At 39.6% G+C, this 12,323-nt stretch overlaps 1 protein-coding gene across 1 annotated transcript in view; it reads left to right on the top strand.

The window, feature by feature from the left end:
* The window catches only part of bckdhb (branched chain keto acid dehydrogenase E1 subunit beta), a 254,524-nt gene extending 242,755 nt beyond the window's left edge, over positions 1 to 11,769 (top strand). The window contains exons 10-11 of the mRNA XM_063040340.1: positions 3,842 to 3,990; positions 11,411 to 11,769. Of these exons, the coding sequence (XP_062896410.1) occupies positions 3,842 to 3,982 (141 nt within the window). The 3' untranslated portion in view covers positions 3,983 to 3,990; positions 11,411 to 11,769. The remainder of the gene's footprint in view (positions 1 to 3,841; positions 3,991 to 11,410) is intronic.
* Positions 11,770 to 12,323: the final 554 nt, after the last annotated feature.

The following is a 12,323-nucleotide window of genomic DNA, read 5'->3' on the forward strand; positions in this document are numbered from 1 at the left end:
ATTGAAACCTATCAAATATTGAAAGGTCTAGATACAGTGGGCATGGAAAGGATGTTTCCTATAGTGGCAAAGTCTAGGACTGGAGGGCCCCTCCTTAAAATACAAGGACATCTGTTTAGAATAGAGATGAGGAGGAATTCCTTTAGCCAGATGGTGGTGAATATGTAGAATTCATTGTCACAGATGGTTGAGGAAGCCAAAACATTGACTTTATTTAAGGTAGAGGTTGATAGGTTCTTGATTAGTTAGGATGTCGAAGGTTAGGGAGAAGGCAGGAGAATGGGGTTGAGAGAAATAATAAATTTCATGATGAAATGGCAGAGCAGACTTGATGGACTGAATGGCCTAATTCTGCTACTATGTCTTTAGTCTTATGGGCCATATCTGGATTACAGAAGAGGAAGTGTTTGCTGTCTTGAGGCAAATTAGGGTGGATAAATCCCCAGGCCGTTCCCTCAGACCTTGTGGGAGGCTAGTACAGCAACTGCAGGGGGCCTGACAAGAGATATTTAAACTGTCCTTAGCTATGGTGAAGGTGAGGTGCTGGAGGGCTGGACGATAGTAATTGTTGTTTGTTGTTTAAGAAAGGCCCTAAGAATAAGCCAGGAAGTTGTAGGCTGGCGAGCCTGACATCAGTCATGGGTAAATTATTGGAAGGCATTATAAGGGACAGGATATATAAGTATTTGGATAGATGGGGCCTGTTTAGGGATAGTCATCGTGGCTTTTTGAGTGATAGGTCATTGCTAATCAATCTTATAAAGGTTTTTGAGAATGCTACAAAGAAGGATAGCCGGCTGGTAGTGTAGTGGCATCAGCGCTGGTCTTCGGAGAGAAGGCTCCTGAGTTCGAATCCAGCCGGCTCCCTTGCACGCTTTCCATCCGTGCTGGGTTGAGGGTTGACATCAAGCTAGCAGCTCAGCCTTGTAAAAATAAGAAAGCCTGCTAAAAAAAAATGCCGTCATGACAGCACCCCAATGACTCCACTCGGCTTTCTTCTTTACAAAGAATGATGATGAAGGGAAGGCAGTAGACATTGTCTACATGGGTTTTACTAAGGCCTTTGCGAGGTCCTGCTTGGGAGACTGATCCAGAAGGTTAAGTCACTGGGCATTCAGGATGATGTCATTAATTGGATTCAGCATTGATTTAGTGGGAGAAACCAGAGAGTGATTGTAGGTAGTTGCTTCTCTGACTGGAGATCTTTGATTACTGATATGCCACAGGGAAATGTGCTTGATCGTTGTTGTTTCTCGTCAATATAATGATGTAGATGATAATGTAGTAAACTGGATCAACAAATTTGCAGATGGCATCACGAGGTGCAGATGGCACTTAGTGAACAATGAGAAAGGCAATCGAAGCTTACCAAGTGATCTGAATCAGCATTGAAAATGGACTGAAAAAGAGGGAATTTAATGTGGGCAAGGATAACGTTGCACTTTGGGAGGACAACAACCTGAGTAAAACTTGTATAGTGAATGGTAGGGCAAAGCACCTGGGAATTCGGATCTATAATGCCTTAAAAGTGATATCACAGGTAAATAGGATTGTAAAGAGAGCTTTTGGCACATTGGCCTTCATAAATCAAAGTACAGAGCATTCCGGTTAATTGGGGCACACTGGGGTCAGCACATTTCAGCACAAATAAGCGGCTGCCCCAATTAGCCAAAGTTTCATGGAAATAGTTAAAAAGATATAAAAAAGACAAACTGAGTAACATGTTATATATTTAAATGAAATACAGAACAAATTAGAACATGAAAGTACATGAGAAATAGGAGCTGGAGTCGGCCATCTGGATCGTCAAGCCTGCTTTGCAATTCAATAAGATCATGGCTGAGCTGGCCATGGACTTATCTCCACCTACTTGCCTTTTCCCCATAACCTATAGTTCCACTATTATGCAAAAATCTATCCATCCTTGTCTTAAATATATCTATTGAGGTCGCCTCCACTGCTTCATTAGGCAGAGAATTCAGCAGAAGGCTGGCCCTGCTGATGATGCAAGCAATGCTGAAAATCTTAATGTCTCTGAACCTTTGCCTTTCCCAGGCAGGATCGAGAAGGGAGAATGCCACAATGAGCAGCCCCATCTCCTGCCCAGAAAAGAGCAGGAAGTCTTGGAAAGATTGGTTAGAGTCTGTGGGCAGGAAAAGGAGGTTATAATTTCTCACCTTCACTGCCTGGTTGGCACTTTTCATTTTGAACTTCCTGGGCTACCGACTAACGTCAAAGTGCGGCTTCTTTTCTCAGAACTAGAGTATGTTTTGAAAATACGCATTATAATTAGTTTATGATCAGAAATAGTGATTGATAGCAAGGTCAGTGTGCCAAACCATGTAAGAGGGCAATAATAGAGTAGGGGCCAAATGACAGATGAAGCTTAATACAGATAGTATCTGTGGAGATGGAAAGCAGGTAATGTCTTAATTTGATGACCTATCTGATGAAAAATCATTGACATGAACTGTTAACTGTTCCTTTTTCCAAAGATGCTGTCTAACCTGCTGAACATTTCCAGCAATTTCTGTTTTATTAAAGAGTGCAAAAGCTCAATTGAGAGGATGTTTGTTAGAGGTATTCATAATGATGAGTGGTCTTTCAAAAAGTAGGTAGAGCAACTTTTCCTATTGGAGGAAGAAAATGAAGTGGCCTAGATTTAAGGCAACAGAACCAAAGATAATTTTTGAAATAACTATTTGTCTGTAGTTGGTGGTCAGTATCTGGAAAACATTCTCTGATGGTTTTCAGAAAAAGAACTGGATCAGTATTTAAAAGTAATTGCAGAGTTCTCTTGTAGAAAGAGAGAGAGTGTGTGTGTGTGTGTTTGTTCAGAAAGGACCACCTTCTGTGTTTTTATTCAATAACTTGATTACAGCACTAAAATATTGATTACCAATTACTTTACATATCGTCCACCAATTAATTATTTGTCTGAAATGAATCCTTGCTGAAGGGCAACTTAGAACTTCTTAACTACCTGTTAGGGTAGCCTGGAGTGAGGCGCTCCAACCCGAATAAAAATCCAGAATTAGCATATCTGTGTCTGCCACATTTTCAATATCTTCCACATTAAATGCATTGAGGAGCTTGGAATGAAAATTACTGGCTTCATAAATCATGGTGAGAGCTCTTGGTTCTCATTCATCCATCAATGTTCATCTGAATTTGAGGGAAGTAGCTGTATATCCCCTGTAAACCTTTCATTTCAAACTTAGTTTCTTGTACAGAGCCATTGAACATTTCTGCTCCATATCATGTTACAATATTCTCAAGGGTAAACTATTTCCAAATACTAATTTTGGTTCCAAGATGTGACTGAGCATTTTGATGTTATCTTCATATGTTAAGATCGACCTGATGTTCTGATCATGAAAAACTTGTTAGTAAATGGAACTTGTTTAAGTTCTTTTCATGAGCTCTATGTTTTTGAATGTCTCATTGGAGAAGATTATTTGCATCATTGAAAACAAAGTAGATCCATTCTCATTATATGGCCCATTAAACACACACAAAAAGAACAATAATGTTATTATATTGATGTGTGTGTTTTGTTTGGTTCTGTAAACTCAATCTGCCCTTTCAAGAAGCTGGTTAGTGCTATGCAGATAAATAAATACGGCAGAATTTGCATCACGGAGGAAAGAAATGTTGGTCACTGAAAAATGAACTAGTTGATACGATGTTACCACATCTATTCTAGGCCAGAAGTATTCAATAAAGTATGCTTGGTGCTTAACACGGTGTTGCTGAAACACCAGATTGAATTTATAGTAAATAAAATTTGATTGTTACTGTATCCAGTAGTTCTTATTACATTATTTCTTGTAATTTACAGGAAGAGTGCTTTCTCAACCTGGAGGCCCCAATCAGCAGAGTCTGTGGATATGATACACCTTTTCCACATATCTTTGAACCCTTTTACATACCAGACAAATGGAAGTGCTTTGATGCTTTGCGGAAGATGATAAATTATTAAAAGCGCTGGTAAGAGTCCTCAAAATTTCAAAAGGATGTGAGTTAACATCTGAAATACATACACAATCAAAATCTGTTGATGGAGTTGCAAGGCCCTCACATAATCTGTCTTTCAAAGAAGGTGATTAGTTGTTACTTTGATATTCCGCAAGGATTAAGTTGCAATGTGCCTTTTCCATTTTATCAGGAGAAATCTAAAAGTATTACGTTGATTGTCTTATGTGCTTCACAGAACATTGTGTTTTGAAAATGATATGACATCCTGTCATTGCTACAGAATTTCACAAAAATATTAAAAGATTACTTGAAATGACTTAAACTTGAGCATATGTAATAATCAAAATTATTCATACTGCTGGTGGACAGTCATTTCAAGCTGAGTTAGCCAAACGTATATATAAATCTTCAAGTTGTTGTATACAGTAAGATAGGCATTGTAGCATTCATTTTTTTTCTTTTGTAAATATGAATAACATTACTTTATTGCTTTATACTAGCACAGTAAGGAATCTACTGAACTGATATCCAGGAAACGGTTCAGGAAAAATTCAGATTCCTTCATGCCAGTTGAGAAATTTAAATTTCTGTTTTCACATATTTTAAAATCCTTATGTCAGTAATAATTTGTCTATCTGGTTGTTGTTAAGACCCAAGTGATTCACTAACTGAAATCTAATATTCATTCTCAGTTTGGCATCATGTCTAAGACTAAATGGATATTGACACATCTACCATGCTTTAATTGTTATTCCTTCCACATCTTCTGGCGCATTGGGTGCCGTTTCTTTAGCATTTTTTCTGGGGGGTTTTTTTCTTAATTTTTTAATGCATTTCTACAGTACAGCAACAGAAAAAAAAACCATCAACAAAACGGAGATTTATACAATGCAAAACAAACGTATCCAATATATAATTCACAACAATGAGGAAAAAGCACCCAAAATAAAATCATATAAAATTAGTGACCTCCCTACCCTCCCACTATAAAACCCCAGGCCAGCCATTTCTATGTATAAAAGAAAAATTAATCGGAGCAAATCAACCCCACTGAGCTGTAAATATATATTTAAAAAATATATAATGCTGACCACCAAAACTATAATGTAATTCACAAAAAACTGTAAAACTTAACAGGAAAAAAAGTTGAAGGTAAGGGATTGTAGTACAAAAAAAAGGATAAACTTAATCTAAAGAGGAGTTATGAAAGTAATCAAGAAATGGTCCACACATCTTAAAACTTTATGTCCGAATTAAGAAGTGAATAATGAATCTTTTCAAGGCAGCACCTCTCCATCTAAGAAGAACTAACCTTCTAGCCAAGAGAGAGGAAAAAGATAATGTTCGACGTTTAGTCGGACTCAAGTGCATGTCTACTTCACCCAAGGTGCCAAAGAGAGCAATCAGAGGGTTAGGTTCTAAGTGGCACTAAGAATATGGGATAGAGTTGAAGAAACTTCTCTCCAGAATTTCTCTAGACTAGGACAGGCCCAGTACAGATGGATAAGAGAAGCCTCGCCCCCTTTACACTTATCACAAACGAGACTAATACCAGGGTAAAACCGCGATAATTTAGTTTTAGACATATGAGCCCTGTGTAGAACCTTAAACTGCAAAAGGCAGTGGTGAGCACATAAAGAGGTTGAGTTAACTGACTTAAGAATTGAATCCCAAACAGCGTCAGATAAGGAAATATTTAAATCATGCTCCCAGGCAGTTCTAATTTCATCAAAGGGGGCACGCCTCAAGGTCACTAACTTATCCTGAATAGCAGATATTAAACCTTTACCCAATGGATTAATACAAAGAAACAGGTCCACAACGTTTTTCTCAGGCATCTCAGGAAAGTTTGATATTAAAGGGTTAATGAAATGTCTAATTTGAAGATATCTAAAGAAATGAGTATTAGGTAGGTTAAACTTTACAGACAGTTGTTGAAAAGTTACAAAAGAATTACCTATGAAAAGATCTTCAAAGTGCCTAATACCCTTTCTGTATCAGTCATGAAATGTTGAATCCGCGTAGAAGGTAGGAAAAGATGATTGTGTAAAATAGGGCTAGAGAGAGAGAAAGCCATTACGTTTTCTGAACTGAGCCCATATTCTCAGAGTATGTCTAATAAGAGGATTCACAATAAGTCTAGGCAAATGACAAGCAAGTGCGGATTCAAGAAGTGCAGAAATAGAAAGATCCTTACTAGAATTCTACTCCATTGCCACCCATTTTGGGCAGTTAGACTGATTATGGAAGAAAGACCAAAAAATAAGACAACAAATATTGGCTGCCCAATAATATAAATGAAAATTAGGCAGGGCCATACCACCTTTATTTTTAGATTTTTGAAGGTGAGTTTATTAAGTCTGGAACGTTTTGCCCTTCCATAGATAGGACGAAATAATAGAATCTAACGTATCAAAAAAAGCTTTAGAAATAAAAATTGGTAAAGATTGAAATAAATACAAAATTTAGGAAGGATATACATTTTAATAACATCAATTCGACCTACCAGAGACATGGACAATGGTGACCACTGTGTCAGATTCTGTTTTGTAGAATTTAGAAGATTGGCAAAATTTTCTCGAAAAAGATTCTTAAAGTTCCTTGTTACTGTAATACCAAGGTAAGTGAATTGATTATTAACTACTTCAAAAGGGAGGTCATGAAATACTAATGCTTGTGCTTCTCTATTGATTGGAAAGAGTTTGATCTTGTGTAAATTAAGTTTATAACCAGATAGCTGACTGAATTTATTAAGAAGTGAAAACATTGGGGGTAGGGAGGTAGTTGGGTTTGATATAAAAAGTAAAAGATCACCAGCATAAAGGGAAACTTTACGCTCAACGCCTCCCCTCCAAATCCCCATCAATTCAACACAGCTACGAAACGCAATCGCCAGTGGCTCCTATAGCCAGATCAAAAAGTAAAGGACTTAAAGGGCATCCTTGACGGGTGCCACGTTTAAGGCTGAAAGATTGGGATTGCTGTGAGTTGGTCAAAACAGAAGTGGTGGAACATGAATATAGCAATTTAATCCATGTAATAAAACTTTGTCCAAAAACAAATTTTTCTAAAACTGCAAAAAGATTTTCATTCCACACGATTGAACATTTTCTCCGCATCAAGAGAAATAACACACTCAGGAGTCCCAATTGAGGGTGAATATAAGATATTAAATAAGCGCCGTATATTAAAAAAGGAAGGCGATTTTTAATAAAACCAGTTTGATCTTCAGAATGATTCTTCAAGAAGCTGGCGTTCAACTGGCTGAGTGGAAATAAAGTCAAACTTAGTTTGTAGTTCTAACACAAAATAATCTGCAGATGCTGGGGTCAAAGCAACACTCACAACACGCTGGAGGAACTCAGCAGTTCGGGCAGCATCCGTGGAAAAGATCGGTCGACATTTTGGGCCGGAACCCTTCGTCAGGACTGTAGAGGAAAGGGGCAGCATCTTTTCCACGGATGCTGCCTGACCTGCTGAGTTCCTCCAGCATGTTGAAGTTCTACTCACTTCTTATACATTTCGGGATTTTTGGTCTGAGCATATAATTGGTCTGTTGCTTTAATTTGACCAATGAAGTCTAACCGCTCTACACAGGTTAAATTTCTGTTTTTTACGAGGCTGAGTTGCTAGCTTGATGCTCAACTGGGCATGGATGGAAAGTGTTCAAGGAGCTGGCCAGATTTGAATCCAGGACCACTCGCCTTGAAATCTGGCGCTAATGCCACTACACCACCAGCTAGCAACCATGATTTAATGTTGCTTCCATAATCCATTCACTTGGCTGAGTCCCAGCTGTGAATTTGAGTCTTATTTCTTACATTGTAAATAGCTGTCAGATCTGTTCCCCTGTTTATAGACCAAAAATAACCTACATATAACAAAATATTCATGCCATTTGACTGGGAGGGACAAATATAATGGAAGAAATTGAACTAAAGGACATAATAAGGAAAGGTAACTATAAGATGGATAAGCAGATAAGTTTTAGGGATGTGGATGTAAATTGGACTATACCTTTTAAGGTAATTCTTTAAGGTATAATTCTTAACCGCTCTGATACTTTCTACCTCACCAAATTAGAAAGCTCTCCAGATTAATTTCAGTCTCCTGCCTCATATCTGCTGACCAGCCAGATGATGCCAAAATTCCCAAAAAGGTTTTGTGATGGGAATGCATAGCCAGATAATAGCAGGAATGGATAGCATGTGGAGGCACACACCTACACATTGCAGAATATCTGAAAATCATTTCAGAATTATTGTTTAAATATTACTACATTCTACTCAGATTCCTCAAGTGTCATCCACTCATGAATGGCAGCCAAAAGATTGATGCTGGCAATGCCCCAGCTTTCAACTAATCAAAGAACCTAAAGGAACTTACTATGAGCCATCCTGAACAACATATCACAATGCTCAGGGTGGCTCTCAATAGGTCCTTTTAGGTGCTTAGATTAGCTGAAAGCTGATGCATAGCCATTTTGTAGAAAAATATCTTACACTTTAGCAAAAACTGTGCATCAGATCTATAGGATATGTTGCAATGTCCTTTGACTAATACATTGTTTCGTTCTTCAAAATCTCTAACATAATTGTTAGAATATTGTTCCTATAAATATATTCATACCCACATACAAAGTGTTTTAATCTTATGAAAATCAAAAATGATTGAAAAAGAATAAAGTATGGTGGAAAGCCGGAGACGGTCAGGTAAGATCTATGGGAAGAGAAGACAAGTTAGTTTTAATTTCAGGCGGTAGTAGGGGAGGGATGGATAAGAAATATCGATGTTTGGTTGAGGTCAAGGTTACCATGGGAATAAGATATTGAACATAGAACATAGAATAGTACAGCACATTACAGACCCTTCGGCCCACAGTGTTGTGCCAACCCTCAAACCCTGCCTCCCATATAATCCCCCACCTTAAATTCCTCCATATACCTGTCTAGTAGTCTCTTAAACTTCACTAGTGTATCTGCCTCCACCACTGACTCAGGCAGTACATTCCATGCACCAGCCACTCTCTGAGTAACAACTCTTCCTCTAACATCCCCCTTGAACTTCCCACCCTTACCTTAAAGCCATGTGCTCTTGTATTGAGCAGTGGTGCCCTGGGGAAGAGGCGCTGGCTGTCCACTCTGTCTATTCCTCTTAATATCTTGTACACCTCTAACATGTCTCCTCTCATCCTCCTCCGCTCCAAAGAGCTCTAGCTCCCTTAATCTCTGATTATAATCCATACATTCTAAACCAGGCAGCATCCATGTAAATCTCCTCTGTACCCTTTCCAATCCTTCCACATCCTTCCTCTAGTGAGGTGACCAGAACTGGACACAGTACTCTCAAATGTGGCCTAACCAGAGTTTTATAGAGCTGCATCATTACATTGTGACTCTTAAACTCTATCCCTCGATTTAAGAAAGCTAACACCCCATAAGCTTTCTTAACTACCCTATCTACCTGTGAGGCAACTTTCAGGGATTTGTGGACATGTACCCCCAGACCTCTCTGCTCCTCCACACTACCAAGTATCCTGCCATTTACTTTGTACTCTGCCTTGGAGTTTGTCCTTCCAAAGTGTACCACCTCACTTCTCCAGGTTGAACTCCATCTGCTACATCTCAGCCCACTTCTGCATCCTATCAATGTCTCTCTGCAATCTTTGACAATCCTCTACACTATCTACAACACCACCAACCTTTGTGTCTGCAAACTTGCCAACCAATCCTTCTACCCCCACATCCAGGTTGTTAATAAAAATCACGAAAAGTAGAGGTCCCAGAACAGATCCTTGTGGGACACCACTAGTCACAACCCTCCAATCTGAATGTACTCCCTCCACCATGACCCTCTGCCTTCTGCAGGCAAGCCAATTCTGAATCCACCTGGCCAAACTTCCATAGATTCCATGCCTTTTGACTTTCTGAATAAGCCTACTGTGTGGAACCTTGTCAGATGTCTTACTAAAATCCCTATAGATCACATCCACTGCACTATCCTCATCTATATGCCTGGTCATCTCCTCAAAGAACTTTATCAGGCTTGTTAGACACGATCTGCCCTTCACAGTTAGTTTAAACCCTCCCGAACCATGCTAGCAAACCTACCTGCAAGGATATTTCTCCCCCTCGAGTTCAGATGCAACCCATCCAATCTGTACAGGTCCCACCTTCCCCAGAAGAGATCCCAATGATCCAAAAATCTAAAAACCTGCTCCCTGCACCAACTCCTCAGCCACGCATTCCAACCTCCATCTCCCCCAATTCTTACCATCACTGTCACGTAGCACTGGCAGCAATCCTGAGAACGCCACCCTTGAGGTCCTGTTCTTTAGTCTTCTGCCTAGTTCCCGAAGCTCACACTTCAGGACCTCATCCCTCTTCCTACCTAAGTCGTTGGTACCAACATGTATCACGACTTCTGGTTGCTTTCCCTCTCATACCAGGATGTTGTGCACCCGGTCAGAGACATCCTGGATCCTGGCACCCGGGAGGCAACAAACCATGCGGGTGTCCTTCTCACGTCCACTGAATCTCCTGTCTGCTCCCCTGACTACAGAGTCTCCAATGACAACAGCTCTCCTCTTCTCCGTCCTACCCTGCTGCACCACAGAGTCAGACTCAGTGCCAGAGGCCCTGCCACTGTGGCTCACACCTGGTCGGTCATCCCCACCAACAGTATCCAGGATGGTAAACTTATTATTCAGGGGAATGGCTACAGGAGTGCTCTGCACTACCTGTCTACTCACCTTCGTTTCCCCGCTCTGACTGTCACCCAACGACCTGCTTCCGGCAGCCTAGGTGTGACTACCTCCCTGTAGCTCTCATCTATGACTGCCTCGTTCTCCCTTATGAGTCGAACGTCATCCAGCTGCTGCTCCAGATTCCTTACACGGTCTTCCGGATTGCCCAGCCACATGCACTTCTGGCAGATGTGACTCTGCGGGAGAGGGGCGTTCCCCCAAGACTACCACATCACCATCTCAGGAGGCATTGTAAAGACTAACTGCGAGCAAGCTTGTCCTCCCCCTCTTCTCGTCGAAGCCTCAAAGCTCCACTCCTTCATTGGCCCACTCACTCACTGGCCGCTTTCCACTTATTTCATCTTAATGAAGTAACCTGATTCACTTGTCAATAAGGCAGTCAGGCAAGTAAAATTTAACTAAGCTACATTTAGTCACAGTTCTTTTCCTCGTGTTTTGCCGCTTTAAGTATAGTTCATCTTGTTGATTTTGTCCACTTAGTATGTTGCATGAAAACCTTCGAATTGGGCATAGTGTGTTTTTAAATATTCTGGAAAGATAGTTTTTCTGATGTAGATAGCATTACTTTTAAAGGAAGAGGGGATAATCACTATGCTCCTGATGCTCACTCTGTTAAAGACTTACATTGAGATTCCTCTAAATCATCACAATGATTTTCCTTTATAGAGGTCGAAGGGCGAGAAGTGGTCTCCTGTTGCATTTATCCAGACTAATTCTCGCTGCCCGAAAGATTAGCTGCCAGCTGCTACGTTCCAGGAATTCTTGAATAAAGATGGACCATGTCTGTACTTTTCTATTAAATCTACAAGGGAAGATATTGATAAATCAGGTTTGCCTCAAGATACAAAATTCTTCTGTATTGATCACCTGAAGAATATCTGACACTCTATGTAATATTGTAATTGAGTCTGTGGAATTTATTATGGTTCTTCTTTCATGTTAGAGGTGTCCATGCAATGTAAACACGGTGAAAGTGGCTTTTTTTTTAACATGTACAAAAATAAAAATAATGTATTTAAGTTGTTCCTGAAATAATTTGATTTCATTTATTCTCTCAGAATGTGATATAGTTCACTTATCAAATCAGCTTGTGTACCTGTGGAACTATTTTCTAAATGTCACATGACACATATCATATAATGGAGTGGCACAAGTTTGTATAAGATTAGAAACTTAAAGTAATCAATATAGTATAAATTCATTATACTGTTCCTCTTGTATTAAAGATGGCATTATAATTAAAATACTTCAATTAGAATACAGGTTTCCCCCGCCATCCGAAGGTAGAGCGTTCCTATGAAACGGTTCATAAGCCGAAATGTCGTAAGGCGAAGAAGCAATTACCATTTATTTATATGGGAAAGTTTTGTGAGCCTTCGCAGACCCAAAAATAACCTACTAAATCATGCCAAATAACACATAAAACCTAAAATAACAGTAACATATAGTAAAAGCAGGAATGATATGATAAATACACAGCCTATATAAATAGAAATACTTCTCTACAACGATTGCCTGCACAGATCTCTGTAGCGAAAATCTCACGCAAGCGTTCTCGGCAGAAAATCTCACACAAGCG

Source organism: Mobula hypostoma, chromosome 2 (assembly GCF_963921235.1).
Source record: "Mobula hypostoma chromosome 2, sMobHyp1.1, whole genome shotgun sequence".
NCBI lineage: Eukaryota > Metazoa > Chordata > Chondrichthyes > Myliobatiformes > Myliobatidae > Mobula > Mobula hypostoma.